This window comes from Clupea harengus, chromosome 10 (genome assembly GCF_900700415.2).
Source record: "Clupea harengus chromosome 10, Ch_v2.0.2, whole genome shotgun sequence".
Taxonomy (NCBI): domain Eukaryota; kingdom Metazoa; phylum Chordata; class Actinopteri; order Clupeiformes; family Clupeidae; genus Clupea; species Clupea harengus.
Genome location: NC_045161.1, coordinates 12,308,625 through 12,332,287, shown reverse-complemented (window position 1 = coordinate 12,332,287; position 23,663 = coordinate 12,308,625). Strand labels below are relative to the sequence as shown.

The 23,663-nt window shown below is 42.6% G+C and overlaps 2 protein-coding genes across 2 annotated transcripts; one reads left to right on the top strand and one right to left on the bottom strand.

Annotated features, from left to right (window-relative positions):
* The first annotated feature begins 1,359 nt into the window (after positions 1-1,359).
* gtpbp3 (GTP binding protein 3, mitochondrial) lies at positions 1,360-18,279 on the top strand. Its single transcript, XM_012839492.3, has 9 exons — positions 1,360-1,789; positions 1,901-2,154; positions 2,445-2,531; positions 6,288-6,490; positions 7,937-8,009; positions 9,956-10,099; positions 15,480-15,645; positions 16,756-17,052; positions 17,654-18,279. Exons 1-9 carry the CDS (start codon positions 1,731-1,733, stop codon positions 17,883-17,885), a joined length of 1,515 nt encoding a protein of 504 aa, XP_012694946.2. The 5' UTR covers positions 1,360-1,730; the 3' UTR covers positions 17,886-18,279.
* Positions 18,280-20,599: 2,320 nt separating this feature from the next.
* plvapb (plasmalemma vesicle associated protein b) lies at positions 20,600-23,482 on the bottom strand. Its single transcript, XM_012839502.3, has 5 exons — positions 22,830-23,482; positions 22,397-22,496; positions 21,533-22,164; positions 21,263-21,330; positions 20,600-21,151 (listed from the first exon to the last, which is right to left on the bottom strand). The coding sequence occupies exons 1-5, from the start codon at positions 23,214-23,216 to the stop codon at positions 21,148-21,150; spliced, it is 1,191 nt and encodes a 396-aa protein (XP_012694956.2). The 5' UTR covers positions 23,217-23,482; the 3' UTR covers positions 20,600-21,147.
* Between the last annotated feature and the right edge of the window lie 181 nt (positions 23,483-23,663).

Sequence of the window (23,663 nt, the reverse complement as noted above, 5' to 3'; positions counted from 1 at the left end):
GAGCCAGTCAACCTGTCCAGGAGGATTAAGTACATTATGATTTATTTATCACTGCAAAAATATCCACACAGTTAAATATTTCACCATGGCACAGGGCATAGACTCAAAGAAATCAGTTTTCCTACTTACAGTAGTCAGAGACAGAAAGGAATAGAACCCATTAGACTAAGAGGCAGCAGTAACATTTGGGATTCATACTGTATCTCTCAACAAGAGCTCAGGTTACAGCATTTATCATATAAGAAAGAGTTAATGATGACTTAGAGCCCTAGTTGTATTATAAGATGACTTTGCTGCAGTTGCAGTACATAATGTGGTAAGTTGCCACCAAGTTTCCTTAGAAGAGAAATCAAAGAGCCGCTGCTTAAGAATGAACTCAAATCTTAACAGACCCACTCTAGATGCACTATTATTTTCCAGTTTTGTATATTGCTGTCATAGTCTATCAAACACTTGCCACTTCAAACACTGGGGTGAACAACTTGAGTGCTGACTGAGACAGCTGGCTCTTTTGTTGCACACTGCTAGTATGAATTATTAAGCACACAGGCTACAATGTGTTCCCTTCAGGTTCAGCAGAATAGCCTACCTACACCTTCTGCTTATACCTCCACCCTCTCTCTCTCTCTGTTCCCATGGCCCTCCTCTGCTGAACTGCCCTCCCCTCCAGAGCGTGTCAGTGGAGGTCCCTCAGCCCGATTTCTGCTTACTCACCGACTCCCTGTCTGTAAATCCTTGAATAAAGTATCTGCAGTAGCCTGAGGTCACCAGTCCTCTCTAGCTCTGGTGCACCACAGAGACAGAGGACTGGAATTTGTGTGCCACATGAACTAGTCTTTTCCAAGTGTTTGTGGATTTACATTTTAGAATTGATGGTGCCTTTGTCATGCAACAATATTTCATTATTGCTGAATAATTATTCTATTTATATAGTTAGAGAGAGAGAGAGTAATTTTTTAGTTGAGCTACAATATAAAAAACTGCACTGGTTGGGTTTAGATGTCATGACTTGTTTTTCACAAGATTGGTGGTGTAGAATTGGATCAATAAATAGTTTGTTGCCTGGTGTTGTTAGGGTTTAGAATTAAATAACAGTAGGTTTCTAAATCGTGAGATTGTTGCTATGAAAGGAACGGTCCCATGTGGTAAAATTAGGTAAGCATTGTAGGCTGAACTATTAGCCAACAATGAAAGTGTTTGTGTAGGAACGATGAAAAGCCAATTGCGTCAACACGGAAACAATTTAGCGGTACTCAATGGGAGGGCCTTGTATTGATTGACAGCACCTTTGAGCAGTAAGCATTATGACTTCGAGGAGTCTGACCAATCACATGGTTAGGCGCTTGAGGCTCTTGTGCTGATCCATGTTCACTCATGTCCTATGAAAAACGAGCCGTAGATACGGTCGCATGCTTTCTTACATGTATGTGGTGGCGTTACAATATACTGGCATAATTCCTGGCGGAATGTTTTTCTTCTGGAGTGTGGAAATGTAACTGAAGTACTGTTTGGAGCGGTAGCAAGTCATCAACTTGGTTGTCAATTTAGGAGGTTGGTTGTGTTACCTCCACTAAGCTAAGTTCGGGTGATGCTTTGCAAATGATACGCAATAGACAAGTATAGTTCCGTGACATGAACATTACACCACACTGTACAATGTGGCACTATCCAACTTTTACGTCCGAAAAGCACTGCTCTTGTGGCCAAACAGCTTTGTTCATCATTTTAAAATGAACTACGTAATTGGAGAGATGAGGAGGGCATCTACCTTCCTTACCAGAACTTTAAGGTTTGTTAAGTATTTTATTTGTAAACTAACGCAGTTAGGCCTTTTCAATAAACATTTAGGTTATTCATCACCCTACCAACTCTATAACATTCTCCATCTGTCAAAAACCAGATCTCGCACCATCAAAAGATTGACCAACGGCGGTCCAGATAGTGCAGGCGAGACCATCTTTGCCTTGTCTTCTGGGCAGGGAAAATGTGGAGTGGCAGTGATCCGGGTTAGTGGACCAGCCTCCGCCCTCGCACTCCGGAGTCTGACAGGTCCAAGACAGAGTTTTCCGACTCCACGTAAAGCCTTTCTGCGTAGCATCATACACCCCCACTCGGAGGAAATGCTCGACCGTGGGCTAGTCCTGTGGTTCCCAGGTGAGCTGGTCCACTTGGTTGTCTGTTGAACATGTAGGCTCACTAATTTAACTTACATCAAATTGATACATATGGTGTAGCTTACTGGATGTGGAATATGAAACTAAGGAATCCCTTGGGTTATGGTAGTCTTACCAAATCTGGAACAAAATCCCTGTAGAAAAAAATATGATGTAAGCTAAAAAAACAGCTGATGCATGTTTATGTTCTGTCACCTATATTAGGTAATGTATGGTATGTAAGGTGTGTAATGTTTCCAGTGTTATTTATATTTCTTCTCTAAACTGCAGGTCCTCGTAGCTTTACAGGGGAAGACTGTGCAGAGTTGCACATTCATGGAGGTCCAGCCGTGATCAGTGGAGTCCTGGAGGCATTAGGTAAAGTAACACATGACAGAGGGTTGTGTTATTTACCACAGAAAATCCCAACTGAAAGGATTCATCCAGTATCTCTGATAAAGTGATGTGATGGAGGGTGCTGAAACCTGTGTTGCCACACCAGTGTGTAACCACTAGAGGGCAGCATTCGATAAGTCTGAGTTGTCATGCATCTCTATGGTCTTTATTCACCACTTGGTTGAGGGGCAGAAGGGAGTGGGGAGAAAAGGGTCTTGCTCAGCAAGTAAGAGTTCAATTGGGACTTGTCTCTCCAGATTGCCTCAGTTTGTTAGACTATTCTCTGCCTCTCTTACACCTATCATCATATGATAGTTCAAGTATGTTTGAGGGCTTCAAGGAATTTTTCAAACACTGATATTGGTTTTGTAGAATGTTATGTTAGAAGGGTATCAACCCATTTGGATTGTAGCCACTACCAGATACTGTTTCAAGGCTGGGGACCACAATGGGCTCCCTACTGGCTACCAAGTGAACTGGAATTTCTGTAGCTCCCGTCTGGCTGTCAATTGAAGAGCACAAAGCTCATCAAATATATAAATAGACTATCACTGCTGTATGACAGTGGTAAATGGAACCAGCGGCCATTGTACGTGTTCCCACTCACAGAGCCCCTGATCGTAGCATTGGAAAGAAATATAGACAGACCTGTTTGGAAATTACTGCTGAGTTCTGCAAGACTCTTTCTTCAAGAATCATTTCACGTTCATGTATTATTCCCATGGTCTTCTTTAATGTTGGGTGGGGAAAGATACATTTGAACGGGCTATTTTTGGCTTTGGTGCATGGAAAATAATGGGAATGACTTCAAAGTGTTCACACTGCTTCTCAGTTTAATAATAGCGCAGTGTTGCAACCATTAGGTCTTCCTTAAGCAAGACAGGAAAGGGACTTGCCAGGAGAAGATGGGGTGGTCAGATCGTTAAGCTATGACACTAGGATGTATTGATAGTAAGTCTGTAGACATTCTTTTTTTTTCCCTGTTGTGCTACTTTTACATTTGAGAACTATCTCCTATGTAGGATGTGTCCATTCTTCCCTATTTTCATTTGTGTTTTCTTCTGCGAATAGTTGATCCAAACATGTTCTCTATGATCAGTCATGCTGTCCAGGATGTCCAGTCAGCCCTCATGCATCCCCCAGGGTTTTTTTTTATTTCCAAGGAATCTATAACAATCTATACCAGCTGTAACCCTCAGCCTGACTATTTTATTATCGCTATAGAAGTCCCACCCTATCTCTAATCCTGGTATTTTTCCTCAGGAACTACTGTCTGCCACTGTTAGGATGTACACATTTAAGCAAATGGGGCGAGATATTTACAGAATAGAAACTAGCCTATTGTGTTAATTAGGTACGCCTCATGTAATGAAAAAAAAACCTTCCTATCAGCCTTTGGTAAAGTTTAATGCATCCCCCCAGCAGAGGTATGGCTACTTGCTTTCTATCAAATACATTCTCTAACATTTCTTAGGCTTTGCCAGTTTTATGTTTCTGCACCTTCATCCTCACATACAGTCCTCAACATTGGTCTCTCTGAGGTGTAAGAATAATGTCAAGTCGTACACATCTCTGTTATGTCAGGGCATAACCCCAACCTGCATACTTGTAATCCAGTAGTTGTTTAGATTTCTTTAAGTGTAATTTACCATACAATTCTTAGAGACTCCTCCCTTGGTAACTGAATGGGGTATGTCTTTCCTACAGAAGCACATAGTAGATATGTTCTTGAATGTTTATCTGAGGGGTTTCAGTGGTTGTCGGATGACCTTGACTATGTCTTTCCTGCACGTAGGGGCATTCCTGGGTGTTCCCATGGTGAGGTATCTTGTATCTGGAAATATCCAGCTTTTTTTTTTGCTGTGTCCCACAATTTGGTGTCCCACAATTGAACACTTGTTCACAAACAGTTCCTGGGGCCTGTGCTACGAAGTAGGATTTTGGGGTTAGCAAGGTAACTTCAGATGTAACCCTGGGTTTTCAGCGTCACGACAGTAGTTCACTTTACCAGGGTACACCTCCATGGTAACTTATGCTGCTGATGGGGCAGTGATATTGATAAGCCTATTAACTTACACATTCAAACAGTTTGAAGTTTTTGTCAGCTTTCTTTCCTGGCTTTGGCTACAGCAACTGTTGCCTGTAATATAGATTTATATTCCTCATATTTGGAAAGGATTACGATGTGTTCTTCTTGAGTGAAATATGCATCTGTAGACCTCTCCATGTTTGCGATTGGTGATCTTGTGCCCACAACATCCCCTTTATGTGAACGCACTCATAGCTAAAATTGGCAAAACCTGGGTTGACTTAAAGAGTTGATATCCTCCGCTATGACATCGCTAATGAAAGACTGCGATTGTTAGGGTTTGTCTAACCAGCTAATGAAAAGACACCTTGGGTATGTTGAACTGGCGTCGTAGTGTAGGCCTCTAATGTTTCCATGCGCACGTACACATAAACAACAACAGCACTGGCCAGAACGTGTTCCTTGTCACCAAAAAGGAAACTGGCCCTCTCTGGTGTCTAATTAAGCAAGTTCACATGTTCTTCGCATTTGCCTTTTTCTAAGAACAGAGAAATAGGTGGAGGGTAGAGCAAGGTAGGATCAAGCAGTCCTCATAAAAATAACAACAAAAGGACTTCAAGCCAATGCAGTTTTCCAAGAAATGGCCAAACAAAGGGGTAGTTATTTTTGTTGATGTGTGTGAACACGTTACCCACATAATCTTTGTCATCTCTGTTTCTGTGTGCAGTTTTCTGGGAAACGGCTAAGCAGAGGGGAGGTTACTTGTGTTGATGTTTATGAACACTTTCCCCACATAATCATCACTAAAGAGGCTTCACTTTGTTTTGACCAACTCTTATATGAATCATTTCCATACATCAAAAAAGTAAATGGCTGAAAAATAACTGGACAACACATCTAGCATACATCTCCTGATTTGTTACCCCTTGAATATTTTATATGAACAAAAATACTTTTCTCAAACATTTATTCTGCAGATAGTCTTTTTTTGCTTCAATTCCTTGCGGCAGTAGTAACAACCGATCAACATAATCCCGGTCAATAGCATCCACCTTCACATATTTTCGTAGCCTAGTGTAAATGCAGTCAAATTCTCTTAGCACTGCGGTTGTCTTTGTCCTAAGTCCATATGAAATATTCCCCACATCTTACCTTGACCTCATGACGTTTTCCATCGAGGTCAAGGTCAAAGTGGCTAGGAAAAGATGATAGGACGTAGTATTGTACCGCAGCCTTTGAATTGAATTACGTGGATGCATGCACAGGTCACATGGCATGGAAACAAAACAAACAAACACAATAGAAAGAAAAGGCAGCAAAGTTCAGATCAGGCCAAATGCTAGGGTGTTTTATTGCTTTCCTATGAAAACAACTCGCCCTTGAGTAATCACATGAAAGCTATTTTTAATCTTATTTACCTGTCCACTTGTTTTTCACAGATTACTAACCTGTAGTAACCGGTGATACCATGATTGCAGTGTTATGTTTTTTTTTATTTGATAATTGTTGGAAATTAGTTTAGTTGCTTAATTTATGTGATTAGGTTTGTAGTAACCACAGTTAGACGAAAATATAATATTTGTATCCTGCATCTCATCACTATATCAAATATCGAAGACATAAAGGAACTATGCAAACCAGCTTTTGATTCATTTTTGCCTGTGACTACACCTATATAATTGCCTCCATGGCAACTCTTCCTCTCTCAGGGAGTCTGTCAAGCCTGCGCCCTGCAGAGGCAGGAGAGTTTACGCGCAGGGCCTTCCACGCCGGCAAGCTGGACCTGACCGAGGTGGAGGGGCTGGGAGACCTGATCCACGCTGAGACCGAGGCCCAGAGGAGGCAGGCCCTGAGGCAGATGGCCGGAGACCTGGGGCGCCTGTACCACGACTGGAGCCAGCGCCTCACCCGGGTATAAACCACAAGCTTTATCCCAAGCTATGCACTGTATTTTAATAGTCCTCTAGAGGTGACACCCCAGGGTAAGGACCAAGTTATGTTTCAGGGCTGCCTGACAAGACTTGAGTAATTAAAAAAAAATGTTCCTATAACATCTTCAAAATAATCTTGATGATATGTGGTCATGTGAAAGAGAGATAAACATACCTCTTTCTACCCAAGCTTTTCATTATGTAGTTTTGGGGGGGTCAGATAAACCTAAAAAAATTTAGAACAGTGTTTACAGCACTATGTCACCAATTGTTACCCCAAAATACATCAGTTAACAAGCTAGCTAACGGTGCTGTTGTTGTTGTTGTTTGCAAAGCAAGCTAGCTAGTTAGCTTGCTAGTTTTACACAGAAATGCCTCCTTTAAATAGTGTGTTTTATTGTCTATTCAAATTAAAGTGTTATAATCTTACATTCACTGCTCTTTGTTCATCCACACATGTGCAGTCAGTGTATTTTTCCGTTGGTGCCCGTTGGTCAACAGGAATACAGGAAGCTTGTTGGCAACAAGTTGTGCCAGAATATGTTTTTTGTTTTACCAGACTGGAAGTAGGAAAATAACACCTGTTGCACATTATAGCTTGCCAACTAAGACATAGCATTTCTTTGTTTTGTAGGCTTATGTTTGAGTGAAGCAAATGTGACCTGACTGATTGAGATTATTTTCCTATATTTCTGCTTAAATTCCATAGAATACTGATGTGATCTGTAATGAATTGATAAGATTCATTGTATTTCTTAAGTAGTTGTTTGTGCAGCAGACCTACCCTTATTAACTTATTACATTCATCAGCCTGTGGGCTATCAGGGAACTGAACCCTTAACCTTGGCGAAGCTAGCTCTGTCCATTGATTCACCGGATTCGGTGGGCAAGCTGTCTCCCAGCTATTGTTGTGGCTGGAGTGTGATGGACAGTCTCAGGAGCCGCTCAGCAGCGGAGAGAGCGGAGATCAGGAGAGGGGATATCCTGCCCTGGGTGCATGCCAGCTCAGGCCTGGCACGTCCAAAGCCCAGGGGGTCCTGGGATTCTAGATGATCTTGTTAATTCTCAGCCGCCTGTGTTTACACTCGGGTGAGAGAGAGCGAGAGAGAGAAAAAAAGAGAGAGAATCTTGAGACAGTGTGACTAATTTAGGCCTTTCCTCAGGAAAGCTCTCTTTTACAAAAGCAAACGCTATTTTGGACCAGCGGGTCCCTATACGAAAATGAATTCTGGGTCAAAAGCTCACACAAATCTAGCTACCTTGGCTTACAGTGAACAATGAAACCTGCTTAGTAAAAAAGACGTTTCAAGTTGGCAACCTGGCTCAGTTATAAACATAGAACATTATTATGTGTGTTGAACTAATATGAACTTCCCCAAGCAGACCATAATATGTGTTGAACTTCTCTTTGTGTTCTTTGTATTAAGTGTTTGGCCCATGTGGAAGCTTTCATTGACTTCAGTGAGGATGAGCTCATCGAGGATGGGGTCTTAAATCAAGGTAAGTGTCTCCAAAAACAACAGCACAGCTGACTGGAGGAGTCTCTCTTTCCCAGGGGATCAGGAGCCCAGCCATTTCCTGTTTGCATGGGACATGAGCAAACCAGTGTGACTATGAAGTGTATGTGTGTGTGTGTGTGTGTGTGTGTTGGGGGGAGATATATGTGAGGTTAGAGGGGAGATGGTGGAGGAGGAAGATAGAGATCAAACTGCTGAAAGGACAGTTTCCTCGAGGAAGCGCGGCGAGAAAAGGGCCATGGGGGAGACGTCAGGCATTCGTCTTTGCTTCAAAGCCGAGGTCCCGCCAGCCGGAGCCTGTGTGTGTGTGTGTGTGTGTGTGTGTGTGTGTGTGTGTGTGTGTGTGTGTGTGTGTGAGAGTGTGTGTGTGTGTGTGTGTGTGAGTGTGAGTGTGAGTGTGTGTGTGTGTGTGTGTGTGTGTGTGTGTGTGTGTGTGTGTGTGTGTGTGCAGGAATCCGCTGTCAGCAGCAGCATCTTCAGAGGGCCCCGCCACCATGTTTTACAGCCGGCGGTATCGTCAGCTTGCTCTTTCTCTCCTCCCTCTTGTCTCTTTTGTGTCCCTTTCCTATGTCTTTTTGTTTTTTTTTGTTGTGGCCGTCCTATGCTGTTCTGTCGGTGGAATGAGTACTCCCAGTACTGTCTGGACTGGGTTTCTCTGGAGAATGAGATGCTTGTGTTCCTGGGGGTGTTTGTCATCTTCCTGCCTTTGTATGGAAGGCCAAGCAGAGGACACGTATTCCCCCCACTGAGAATTATTCATCAAAATTTTAGGCAATTAGGGTGTGGTGGTGTAAGAGTGACACCGTATCCCTGAGAGTTGCCTCTTTTTTTTTTGAGGTTTGTGGAATTTCACAACATGTGCATGTAACATGAGGTTCCCAAGGCGATGGGTGGGGGGTGGGGGTGAAGTGGGTGTAAAAAGCTCTGGGAGATGCCAACTCCAACTCTCAGCCAAAGAAGTGAGGGGTCACTAGTCTCTGGTGTGCATGTTGTTCACTATGAGTAGGGTTGAGGCCCTGTGGCTAGATGGAGAATCAGAATCTAGAATCAAAGAAATCAACATTTTATATGAATTTTATATGATTTCTGTATTCTGATAAGGGGGAGAGTCACCAAAACGGTGATTCCCAGTGTAGTCGGTAGTCAGTGTGAGAGTTGGGGCACTGATTGGGACTAGAGTGCAGATTGCAGTGAGGAAAGAATTTATGGGCAATTCCATGTCAATTCAACCTGTTTTTTTTTTTTACTTCTCGGTGACTCAATATGATTTATCAAGTTATAGCCATCTTACAGGGGAACTGCAAAAAATGGTTGAGGTAATGCTAGGGCCAGATGCTGCAAAAGAAATGGAAAAAATCCCCTCTCTGATAACACAATCAAACGTCGCATTGATGATATGTCGGAGGACATGGAATCTGTACTGAATGAGAAACTACGGCTAAATTGCACTGTCCACAATCCCTCCTCGCATTAACAAACTCTGCAAACAGAGACAGGCACATGTGTCCCATTAAGTTGATAAGTTGTCTGTGGAGACGAGTATAACTATATTTTTGTGAACTTTATATTGAAGGTTTGGTCCTGATATGTTTTGTTACTGCCAGCTAATTTCTCGATTATTACCAATACGTATTTTGGCTGTGATATAGTTGTGAGAGGGACAGACGTTGTCTGTTCATATTCTGTTCACTATTTATTCAAAAGTTCTATTAAATGAGTTGAATTAAAGAGAGTGGTTCATTTGAATATAACAAAAATTAGATAAACCTCACCTTCTCAATGTAATGCCTATAATAAAAGCAGTTATAGCCTATTCAACATATCACAAGGTTAAATCAAATGACATAAAGTACAAATATGACACAAAGGACTGATGACTGATTTTGACTGCTGATTCTCCCTCTTCTCTTCTGTGTCCCTCGTCTCCAGTGGATGAGTCCCTGTCTCAGCTGGTGCGGGAGATTGAAGGGCACCTGAGTGACGAGCGCAAAGGGGAGCGTCTGCGCAGTGGAGTGCAGGTGGTGATCGCCGGGGCCACCAACGCTGGCAAGAGCAGCCTGCTCAACCTGCTGTGTAAGGGCCAACATGATCCTCTCACCGGCCACGCCTGTGGTGCTCCTCTCTCACGACCCTCCTACTCTAGACATTAGGCTTAGTGACTCATGACAGTTTACTGTCAGGATAAATGCCATTTCTTGTCATTTCATGCGAAATTTCTCGCAAATGTCCAATTTCACCTACGTATATACATATTGTTATCAATTCCTCGGTAGTGCCTTATTTCCTTGTGATGTATGACAGATGCCCCCATTATCATTATGACCGTGTGCCATTGTGTGAGCTGCATGAGTCATCAACAGAGTTTGCTCTTATTTACTCCAGCAAGTGAAACAATACGAGACTGTGAGAGCAGCTGTTTTTATACTCCCATTGGAGATACAACAGCAAGCTCCCTCCATTACTGATCATATCTGTTTCTCCAGCCATAGGCCCAGTAAATGCTATAGTGCTTCTGCCTGCATGAACAAGTTCAAAACTAGTAGAAATCACAGTCATAAGTAACAAGTTCAAAACTAGTAGAAATCAGCAACAAGCAACAAGTTCAAAACTAGTAGAAATCACAGTCATAATGGCAAAACTATTTCACAGTCAGTGAACAGTACACACAAACATCCTTGTGATAAATAGCTCACTAGGAAAATGTGACATTGTACAACCATTTATATTACTGTAAGTCAGGGCTACTCCATGCTGCTGCTGGAGCCTCCTGCCAGCGTATTCTACCTCTCACTGCTCCAGGCACACGTGATTGAAATCAGTGTAATTGCAATGCTCTTGATTAGCTAAATCAGGTGTCTTCAGCTAATCAACAGTGCTACTGACCAGCTCAGTCAGGCCTACGAAGCAATGAAAGATGAAAGACATGCAAAGCGGGAGGGGTGGAGTTGGGGGGCCTGGGGCAGGAACAGGAACAACAACCCCCTGCTGCCAAAAAGCCAAAAGGGTAGGATAAGTAAGGATAGAACATTCTGTACATACATTTTTTTATTTTTGTTGTACACTGGAAAATATGTTAAATTCCTTGTGCCATTGGTTGGGGACTTCCCCCAGCAGCCAATCCTCTCACTGTCACATGCAAGTACCCAACAACCTAACCTAACCAATATTACAACTGCCCAACCGTAGATCTTGAGCAGCAGGATACAACAACAACAACCCACAACTGGCTGGTGAAAGCTGCAAAATGCATCGCATGTTGTACCTAGGCTCGGTAAAGGCTCTCCTTCACAGTCCAACATGCGCTGTCTGTAGCCCAGAACTGCTAAACACAACAACATGACTGCCCAACCATAGTATCTGAGCAGCAAGATACAACAACAAAGCTGCCTTTGAGCATTTCACTGGGGTTTTTAAGCAGGCACTTTCCTTCATTAGTGTTTTGTTGAATTCGGCCCACGACACTCACAGAAGGCTCAACAGTGGTGTCTGGCAACCTGTCCCTCAGTGTGGAATTGGACCACCTGCCTAAAGTCTTCACAGGTTTTCCTACAATTGAAGGAATCACTTCAGCATCATTATAAAACCTCTCTTCCACCAGATTTCCCTTATTGATAGAAACACTTCTACATTTGCTAGGTTTCACTTGCCAAGTTCAGACTGTCATTCAACTTGGCTAACAGCCAGCGGGTACATGGAGCAGTTGTTATCAGCACCATCCATATACAGTGCCCTCCACAATTATTGGCACCCTTAGTGAATGTGACCAAAACAGGCTGTGAAAAAATATGTCTTTGCTGTTTATCCTCTCGGTCTTTCACTCAAAATATTCACAAAAATCTTACCTTTTCATTGAAGTAAAATTATTGAAAGAATAATATTTTTTTTGACATTAAATAAAATATTTTTCTCCAAAACATGGGTGCCACAATTATTGGCACCCCTAGAAAATCTTATAATTAAAATCTAACTGAAGTATATTACCAGTCATGTTTTACATTTTTAAGTTCACCAAATACCCTTAGTCATTCATCAAGATGGGAAAGACAAAAGAACACAGTGTCGAAGTGCGACAAAAAGTTGTTGAGCTGCAGAAATCCGGAAAAGGATATAAAAAAATATCTTAACAGTTGAAAATACCCATTTCCACAATCAGGGCAATAGTTAAGAAGTTCAAAGCGACAGGAGATGTAAGGAATCAGCCTGGAAGAAGACCTATCTGTAAATTGACCCCACGCACCGTGAGGAGGATGGTTAGACTGGCAAAAGAATCTCCAAGGATCACAGCTTGAGAATTGCAGAGGTAAATTGAGTCCTGGGGTCAGAAAGTCTCCAGAACTACCATCAGACGCCACCTCCATCACCACAAGTTGTTTTTGAGGGTTGCCAGAAAAAAGCCTCTGCTGTCAATCAACAACAAACTAAAGTGCCTACAGTTTGCCAAATGTAAGTCAGACTTTCAATGAAACCGAGTTATATGGTCAGATGAGACCAAAATAAAGCTTTTTGGCAACAAACATCAAAGGTGGGTTTGGCGTAGACAGAAAGATAGCCATACAGAAAAGCACCTCATACCCACTGTGAAGTATGGTGGCGGATCTTTGATGTTGTGGGGCTGTTTTTCTTCCAAAGGCCCTCGACATCTTGTTAGGATACATGGTATCATGGACCATCAAATACCAGCAGATATTAAATGAAAACCTAACAGCCCCCTCTAGGAAGCTTAAAATGGGCCATGGTTGGACCTTCCAGCAGGACAATGATCCGAAGCACACCTCAAAATCAACACAAAAATTGTTCACTGACCGCAGAATAAAGGTTTTGCCATGGCCATCACAGTCCCCCGACCTAAACCCCATAGAAAATCTGTGGGAAGAGCTGAAGCCGGGTATACAAGCGTTGACCTAAGAATCTGAAGGATCTGGAGAGATACTGTATGTAGGAATGGTCTCAGATCCCGTGCCATGTGTTCACCAACCTCATCACGCATTATAGGAGAAGACTCAGAGCTGTTATCTTGGCAAAGGGAGGCTGCTCAAAACATTAAATTAAGGGGTGCCAATAATTGTGGCACACCTGTTTCAGAGAATAATATTTATTTAATGTCAACATTTTGTTTTTCTTTCAATAATTTTACTTCGAATGAAAAGGTAAGATTTTTGTGAATATTTTGAGTGAAAGACCAAGAGGAAAAACAGCAAAGACAAATTTTTTCATAGCCTGTGTTGGTCACATTCACTAAGGGTGCCAATAATTGTGGAGGGCACTGTAAGCTCGGATGGGCGGTAACCAGGTTCCATCCTGCAGCCTTTCACCACCAACAACCCATTTAGATGGCAATAGAATTTCCTGTTGCCATGGTGAAAGCCAACGGTAAAATGGTACATCCAGCCATGATGCCAATCTCCAAATGCTGCCAGGATGTGGTGTGTTACTTGTGTTAAAGGTACAGTGTGTGGTTTTTAGTGGCATCTAGTGGTGAGGTTGCTGAATTGCAACCAACTGAATACCCTTCCCTTTAAAACCGTTTGTGAGTACCTACGCTGGCTGTCAAATGCCATAATGTGAAAAGCCATATCTCAAGCCAGTGTTTTGGTTTGTCCAGTCTGGGCTACTGTAGAAAACATGGCGGTGCAACATGGGGTATTCTGGAAGATGACCCGCTCCCTGTGTATATACGAACGGCTCATTCTAAGTGAACAAAAACACATCGATACTGGTAATAATACGCTAATGAAATATAATGATGGTATTCTATTCCATTTCTACTAATTGATGCCACTAAAACTATACACTATGCCTTTGAAGCACAACTGAATATCATCAAAATATGCCCTGACTAATGCTGAAATCTTCTCAGGGACCTGAAAGTAACTGAATGCCTTCCACAACAGACTGTCCGGCGCCGATCCAAAGGCATTTGCGAGATCCAAAAATACCACACAGAGGTCTCAGCTGCCTGAATTTGATGCCAAACCATGCTACTATTTTCCAAACATCCAGAAAAACTTTAAATGTCCCACTTTCTGCACGGAAATATCCATCAAACTATTTGCCTTCATATAGGAGACCAACTTCCTTGCTACCACACTAAAAAAAGATTTCCCTCCACATTAGGAAGACTGACAGGTCAGAATTTGCGTTACAGGATTCCTTTGGAATGAAAATACCACCTGCCTGACGCCACATCCTCGGATTTGTTCCTTTTTTCCATTCAATCACCATTAGCTTCCATAGATATTTCAAAACATCAGGCGCTCCTTTACAGACACAATAAGGTGCCCCGTTAGGGTCGGGAGACGATGCAGCCCCTGCACAACAACAGGTAACTCTCCTGGGCTCAACTAAAAGTCAACATAGCTTGACTATTTTCTAAATGTGCAGTGCACATTGAGATGGACTGCAGTGGCCCGGTCAGGAGGAAGCAGCTTTACACTGGATAACCTGGCCAGATATGCCACGCTAGGGAAAACACATTTATTGTGGGGATGAGGGATGGTCTGTTGGCCTCATGCAATCAATCCTCTTTTATTTATGCTATGGTGCCGTAGTCCTATCATTTTTTACTGACTGTTTAAACGGTTGCATCCTGTGGGATTATGGTTGTGCGCAGATCAGCTATTTAGAGCAGTTCCTCGTTTCAAGTGTCTCCTATCTTAATAATGGGTATAGTTATCAGTCTTAAGATAAAATCTAGTAATGTTTCCTTCGACAATCCATCTAATGTCTGAAGACTTATGCAGATGTTCACTGTGAGTAAACGGTGGTGCTGTGTTTTCACTGATTATTATTTCCTTTTAAACATTATTAAATAGCTGAAGACAAGGGTAGCCACAGCACTGCCAAAGATTTAATGTTTGGCCATGGAACAATACATATAAAGACATTGATGGGAGTATTTGTGTCTGGATGTGACAGACAGATTCCGGGGACTTCCACTGAGTGTACACTTTAGTGTCCTTCCTGCCTAGTGATAAGATTTTAGCACAATTTTCTTTTTCCAGAAAACCTTGAGTTCAAGCCTCAAGACATATTTACTCAATTTTGAGCCAGTTTGATTCCATTTTATTTATATGAAGTTGAATCTTTTCTATATAGAGAGGGAATGAATCAACCCTACATGCCATTGTTTAAAATTATGAAACCACTGATACTGGATAGTGATAGCCAAGGATTTAATGTCTGGTCAGTGTCGTCACAGTTTTTTCCTCAAGTAAGTTTGGTTCATCTCTCCCAGCCATCCGACCTATTCCGATGTTATAGGACTTTTGTTACCAGTGTAACTATGGTTCTGTGACTGTAAAAAGAGTAGAAGTGAAAATTTAAATTTTTTAAGTTTTACTTTAATTCTTTACTTCGGAATATGCTGCTAAAAGCACAAAACTTTCAAACACCACCAGTCCTAAATATGACTTGATTTAATTCAAAGGACGTGAACCCATATCACCCTGTGTAGGCCAGCGTCCAGCAGCCATCGTGTCTCCAGTGGCTGGGACCACTCGAGATGTAGTGGAGACGTGTGTGGACATTGGCGGTTTTCCCATCCTGCTCAGTGACACCGCGGGCCTGAGAGACACTCAGGACACCGTGGAGATAGAGGGGGTACGGCGAGCCCGGGAGAGGTAGGCCAACTACATTTGGTCACAGTTTATCATAACCCTCTGTCATAATATTAACACAACCAACATAAACATGCCATGGTAGATGCCATGTCCTGCTATAACTCATATAAAAGTTTCTTATTAACATTACCAGTATTTGCCATGACTGCTCTAAAAAAATGTATTCAGTGTTGTTGTGACAACTTATTAGCATGTGACATTAACTCTAATGACATCTAAAATAACAGCTATCATAACAATAACCTATACTTGAAACATGTGACTGTGATATTGCAGCATCTGCATGGTATCTGCCATACTATGTTTTTAGGACATTTTTGCCAGTTGACAGAGGGTTCAAGTTAAGTGATTGTCCACGTTTGTTTGCTGTAGACATTTTTGTTTACACTAATGCACAATGACACGCAGCACAGTGTGAGGTTCTTATCAGTACTCCCAGGGAAGTGATCGCATGGCTCTGGCATCTCTAGTGTTGTGCCCCGAGGGCCGCCCCAGCCACCTAAGGACTTTCAAGAGACACAAACAAGCTCGTTAGAACATGGAACATTTAAAGTAAACAGTCTAAAGGGTTTCGTTTTTGTCATGTCAGTTACAGTACATGAGAATGAGAAGGAAGTGATCTGTAACACTCACTCAATACTTTGGCTGCCACTGTGCTCACCAGATATAGTCCCTATACATTTGGGTGGTGTCAAATATGGATATAAGATATAAATACCCATCACAGATATTTGCCTCTTGGCTTGCATAAGCTAACACTTACATCCGTGATGTTGCATACCAGAGGCATAAAAGGGGCCACTTTTATCACCTCCTGACTTTGAGAGGCATGGCCTTCTACCTGTTTGTCCCCCGGCAGATGCCTACCGTTGTTTATCTTTGGGTTGTACATCAACAGGAGAAGCTGTGTCTTGTCATGCATTCTGGACAAGGCGGGAAGGGGACAGCCCCAGTTGGACATTTAGGAAGTGCGCATAGTTCTTCAGAGCGGGGGGGTGGTGAGGAGGGAGGGCTGCATGGTTTGAGACTGAGTGGGTCTGGGAGCGTGACCCCACACAGGAAGGAGGTGTGAAGCGCCGGCATCCGTTGCTGTCCCCCCCCCCCCTGCAGGGTGCAGCAGGCCGACCTGGCGCTGGTGGTGGTGGACTCCTCGAAGCTTCCCCGGGACCCCCGGCACGTCGCAGCCAGCCTCGGGGGGCAGCTCGGCGAGGTGCTGTCTGGCCAGGCCTCCCAGCGCTGCCTCCTGGTGCTCAACAAGAGCGACCTCCTCTCGGAGGAGCAGAGCAGGGGCATCCAGAGTGCTCTGAGGGAGAGAGGGGACCTGCCCCAGGCATGCCTCCTGTCCTGCCACACTGACAGTGGAGTGAACGGGTTTCTGTCTGTCCTGAAGAACTCAGTGCAGATTTTGTGAGTATTTCACTAAAAGACCCCACATGTTTATCATAATAATACGAATTATAAGAATTATACAAACAACAAAAAACCAAGGCCATATTTCAAATGAATTCTGGATGAAATTTAGTATATACATTTTAGTTTTGTTGAAACCATTCTGATTATGTTACAACACTACCACTGTTCTTTTGAATTTATACATTTTTAAGAGCCTTAAATTGCTTTACACCTTTGGAATTGTGTGTATTACTACTAGTGATGACTTAATACATCTAGTACATGCATCTACAACAAAACAACTTTTTCATAACATAAAGCAGCAGTAGGCATCTTTTCCACTACCACCACTGAAGTAATGGCACATTCTTCTACAAGAAGTGACTAACATAAACCACATCTTTCGATTTATTGACACCTTTGGAGATTGTTAGGACTGGATGCTTTTACACTATTTATTATATTTTATAACTAATTGATATAATCGGTTCGTTTGGATAAATACTTGCAAACATGTTCAGCTTGCTGTTTCATAGATTGTACTTTTCAGAGTGTCATGATAACACAGAACTTCCTCACATTCCTCTACCTTTCCTGTGTGCTGCTTCGTTGTCAGGTGTGGCGACCCTCTGGTAGGCGGCCCTAGCCTGACCCAGGCCCGACACCGCGCCCACCTGCTGGAATGTGTGCGTTCCCTGGCCCAGTACCGCCAGTACCGGGATCTGGACCTGGCCCTGGCAGCCGAGGGAGTCCGGTTGGCCCTCATCGGCCTGGGTCGCATCACCGGCAGGGTGGGGGCCGAGGAAATTCTGGACATCATTTTCAGGGACTTCTGCATTGGGAAGTGAACCAAGTACTACTGCAGAGTTTAGACGGTGCCTCTGTGTATGTGTGTGTGTGTGTGTGTGTGTGTGTGTGTGTGTGTGTTTGTGGTATGTGCATATGCCTTTCATTTTGTAAAGTTTTTCAGTTTTCATTTGTAATGTTTTCAGTTCAAGATAAACTGGAAATATAAAGACAAGAGAAACTCCTACGTGTTTTTGCTCTGGTAGTGCTGTGGGAACGAGGTGGCTTCAGCCCCCCCCTGGCTTTGTTCCCCTGTCAATCAGTTCGTAATGTCAGTATTTATGTCTCTCTCTCTCTCTCGAACTCCTCACCCCTCCTTCCTAGCACGGCAGCCTGTGACACAGATGCACTTCCATGTATTAAAGGCTCAGTCCTCTCTGCATGTTTCACCCTCTAGTTTGCCTTTAGCTTGACCTCTGTGGGCCTGTGAGACAAGGTTGCAGTGACTGAAGGTGTTAGGGGATGTTCCCATTTAAGGCTGTATCGTTTGTACATATTCAGATCATGAGTCATATTCATATCCAACCTGATTTGATTTGCTTGGAGGCAGTTTATCACACACAAGAGGAACTGGTAGCATGGAGGAACACCACTGATTATAGGGGGACTGGGTAAAAAAAAAAAAAAAAAGGGGGGGGGGGGGTTCAGTCAGTAGACTTTCTGTTAGACAGGTATCAGTCGCATAGGACCATTTCGGTTTTTAAATGGTTATAAGCCTTAATAATGTCTAATCTGTAGGTTGCATGTTAATGCTCCTATACAGTTCACACAGACTGTTGTATTGTATGAGATCACACTGCATGTCTAAAGACTATGCGAAAGCACACGTCTGTTTTCGTCTCATTAAGATGAACACATTTTCACACAATGGACCGGACAGAGATCAGACTTTTTTTTTTTTTTTTTTTTTGGCCATGGAACAATACATATAAAAACATTGATGGGAGTATTTGTGTCTGGATGTGACAGACAGATTCCAGGGACTTCCACTGAGTGGACACTTTAGTGTCCTTCCTGCATAGTGATAAGATTTTCCAGAACTTTTTCAAAGAGTTCAAGCCTCAAGACATATTTACTCAATTTTGAGCCAGTTTGATCCCATATTTGTATATGAAGCTGAATCTTTTTTATATAGAGAGAGAATGAATCAACCCTACATGCCATTGTTTTAAAATATGAAACCACTGATACTGGATAGTGATTTGCACTGTGTGTGGGTTATAGAGTTCACACTCAGGTCTCCCCCCCCCCACACACACACACACACCACCACCGCCACCCCCCTGTCTGCTCAGCAAGAGCCCACCAGGGTGACAACCCATGGGTGAAAAAGCTTGATGTTCAAACAAAGGATATCCTGAGAACAGGAGAGGAGCCTCCCGCACCTGACATGGCCGTTAATCAACCGGCGTCCAGAGTCCCCAGCAGCCTCTGCTCTGCCTCAAGTCTTCTCATGAGGGCGAGAGGAAACTGATCTGATGACCACTAGCGCAAATTTAAAGTGCTAATTTGTGGTTTGTTGCAAATACTAGTTTGATGTGAAGTGGAAACTTGAATGAATCATTTCACTATCTTCGGATCAGTTTATAAGTCCTTGTATGCTTTCATAGGAATACGAAATGAAGATTAGAACTTTGATATATATTTCAGTTTTTTGCATACCCCAGGCAGCATTTAATTCGAGAACAACTTTGTTACTATCTGGTTTGCAATGGAAAGCAAATTATTTTTCACTGTTTTTTCGAAGTGCATAATCAAAAACAAACCTGGTAAGCCAAATTCATTCTACAAATCAGTGTGGCAGTCACGGGTAAAGATTTTGTAGGGTTCAGTAGATGTAATAACTGACCAGTCAAGTGTTTTTTTTAACTCTTAAAACTCTTACTCTTATCATTCTTGATGACAATGCATTCTTTCTGTGCAGTTGGGGAAAGATTGATGGAAAAAAGTTATGCAAGTGTTGAATTTAATGTTTGTTTAACCTTTGGGCCATACAGTTTGGGTGTATATATGTGACTTTAAAAAGCACAGTCTGTCTAACAGCTTCTTCCTCAAGACCTCGGTTCCTATAGATGAACAAAACATGTTACTGAGGAAAATACAGATGTCAGTACAAACATAACAGTAATACATGCATGCACTGTTCTACATGTGAGCTTGAATGTTGTTGTGTGGTGTAGTGCACCATGCCACATGGATTGTAAAAACAAGTCATTGGAGATATTTTAGTCCCTTGTAATCACTTTCAGAGGACAATAGTTTAATGCAACCACTAACATGAGTTTTACTAGACGTACTAGTAAATCTAGACCTTAACAGTAAGAGCAGATTCCAAACCAAATTGAGGCTAAGGGCGGGAGTTGTGTGGTGTTTTTCCACTATAATCATTCATTGTGATCATTTTGGATTGTATGCGGTCTTTTTTCTTTTTTTTATTCACAGATGATAAATTCCTTATTGGTAATGGGATAGGTTTTCACCTTGCCATTCACACTTTATGTATGATCCAATATGTATGATCCATGTTTGGCAGGTAGTAGAAATTTGGCGTCACTGAATGAAATCAGATCACCACGAATTTCGGGTAAGACTAATTTTACTGGAAGTTCCTTTTACACAATTTAATACAAGCCTGTCCTGATGATAAAGTCCTATGAATATCTTTATGTTAGACTTGCCATTGTTAAGAGACAAAAATAATGGTGCACAAAATGTATCAAGTTATTTCATTTATTTAAATCAGCATTTAAAAAACAAGAGCATACATATAAAATTGCAAAAAAATGAACAAATGATAAAAATATATGTACACCATCAATTTAGATTTTATTTCACATCATAAAAATATATAAGCCTATAATGATATGGCAGAAACCAAAATCACTCAACGTTACTGTACATAGGTTACGTAACTAAAGTCCACAGCTGTATCTGTGTACAATGTACATTAATGGCATCATATCAATATGAAACTCAGAATAGAACTTTAATACATCATTTTGTTAGTTGCATACTCTAGGCAACATTTCATTCCATAACAACTTGGTAGCTATCTGGATTGCAATGAAAACCAAATAAATTATTTAAAAATTAAGTGCATGATGAAAAGTAAACCCAGCAAACAAGAGAACTGCACATGGCAAAGGGTTCATTTGAAGGCCATTGATTTGAGAGGCTTCTTGCCAGGTGCTGTTGAATGAAATGGTCAAGATGATAGATGCAGCTGTTGTGTCTTACGGGTCTTTCATTCTTGAAGCGTTCTTCTTACCTGTCGCAAAATGTGAAAAACGCATAAATGAATCCAGTTTTACTGGGAGATACAGTATAAATATCCTATTTAACATATTAAACATAATGAGATTTGTGTGTGGAGGCTTACCCTGCCTGGCCAATTTGGATGGCATTTGGTGGTTTTGGAGCGGGGGGCCTGGGAAGGAGGGTAGACAGCTGCAAAACAACCAAAATAAGTTTTAAACAAATAAGTAAGCAGACATACACACACGCGCACACACATGTACACAGGCACAGTTTATTTTCCTCTCTATTGTTTTAGTTTTGACACCATCCACCTCATGTTTCTTGTTCGCCTTAACACCCTCCAAGCTTCACACCACTGCACCCACACATCACCACTCCCCCCCGCCCTCACCTTGGAGTTGCACGAGTCCAGTCTGAGTTTCGTCATTTCCAGGTCCAGTAGCACCCGCTCCTTGTCCACCAGCTGTTTTCGAAACATCCTGTCAAACTTTTGATTGGCGTCTTTCTCTTGCTGGCTGTTCTGCTCCTTCAGGCTGGCCGCCTCCTCCTTGCAGGTCTTGAGATCACTGACCAGCCGCTGGTTCTGAACCTCCAGCTCGCTCCGGACACCCTGCAGCTTGGCCACCTGGTTGCCCACCCTGTCAAGGTACCCCTGGAACTTGCCCTCCACCTGGCGTGACAGGCTGGTGCAGTTGTTACGGATCTTGTCCAGCTGCTCCTGCTGTTTCTCGCAGGTCAGGTGGAAGGTAAGCGAGTGGGGGAAGACATTGTTGATCTTGGCCAGGAATGAGGTTGTCACCTCCTGGATGCCCTCAAGGGGCTTGGAGAACTCCTCCTTGCACATCTGGGTGTAGCGCTTCAGGCGTTCCTTCAGCTCGTCGTTCTCCCTTCTCAGCTCGATGTCGGACATTTGGTACTCATCCCGAGCTTTGTTGGCACTGTCCAAGTCCTTTTTCATGTCCTCAACTTTCAGTGTGAAATTTTTCTTCACCAGTTCTCTCATACGGTCTTGTTGAATTTCAGCTGAAATACAATTTGTCAAACATTAAGTGGTAGTTTGAAGAGGTCATTGATAGTAAGTACTTTAACATGCACTCTCAAAAATTGATTTTGAATAGTAATATTGTAGTATTAAGTATTGGTGGTAATACACTATTAATAGCAACAATCAGACACAATTCAGTAAATGCTCACATTTCTCTAAGAGAAGAGCCCACAATGCACACTGTATTGTAGAGTGTGCTAAAGAACTCACCTTCACCCTTCAGAAACGGGTTCCTTACGGCTAGGGTTGGACACTGAATTGGAGTGGATCGTGTCATCTCAATTCTCCTTTTGTCTATCACACACTGACCCTATTATAGAATGATAACACCCAAAGTCTGTACATCAGCACAGTGATGGTGATGCCAGACAAGCCAGTACATATTCACTCTTATACATGAAAATACAAGGTGTGGCTATTAAATAATGAAACTAATACTGTATTTCAGTTGTAACGAAGAAAACTCGTTACTCATAAGAACAGTCTCATTATTTAATAGCCACATGTAATCCAATTATTTTACAGGATATTGTAAACTACAAGAGGTCAAAACAGTAAATTGGTCTTTATGAGTGTATCCATCAGATCAAACTAACAGCACAATGAATGACTCCACTGAACTAGTAGAATATAAATTACTTACCAGCTTCAGTTTGTCAATCTTTGTGTTGTTGTTGGAGGTCTCCAGGTCAGTCTTCAGCTTGGCTACGTCTTTCACCAGTGCCGTTTTCTCTCCCGTGGTCTTGCCCAGAGATGCCGCCAGGTCAACTTTGTCCTTCCTCAGCTGCAGGTTGCTCAAGGAGACCCTCTTGAAGTTCTCACTCAGCTCGTCCACGTGCTTCTCCTCGGCCGACTTCTCTGGCTGGCCATAGATGAGGAAGAGCACCAGGCTGACGATGATGAGTGTCTGAATGAGCGAGGAGAAGAAGAAGACTATCCGCATGTAGTAGCCACAGCTTTTGCCCTTTGACCTGTGGATCTTCTTGGTCTGCAGGGCAAAGGTGTCGCGAGGGTAGCCGTTGCTGTACATGATACCCAGCTGTTAAAGAAAAGAAAAAACTACAAAACTACAAAAAAATCTACAAAACCACAAATCTTGCTGTCTAGTTGCAGCCAGGCACTGTTGAGCAGCAGCAACCAACAAACCAACTGTTTGACTAAATCAGGTCCACATGAAAGTTGCACGGATGCAGCCGCTGGTAGTTACCTTCAATAAAAACCCTGAATGTTACCTACGATCTGCAGGGAGGCTGAGGCGAGACGTAAACACTGTTGAGCAAACGGTCCAGAGCTGCTGTGTTTATAAGCGCAGCGGCACATTTCCTCCCCCGCGCCTCCTTCCTGACCTGCTCCTGAACAGTGCTCTTATTAGATAAGAGGTTATCACAACATCACACAGGCATGGGGGCAGCGTCGACAGCATCACTCCCACTTCTCCTCTTTGTCCAATACGTTGCATTCCTGTCATGGCCATAAC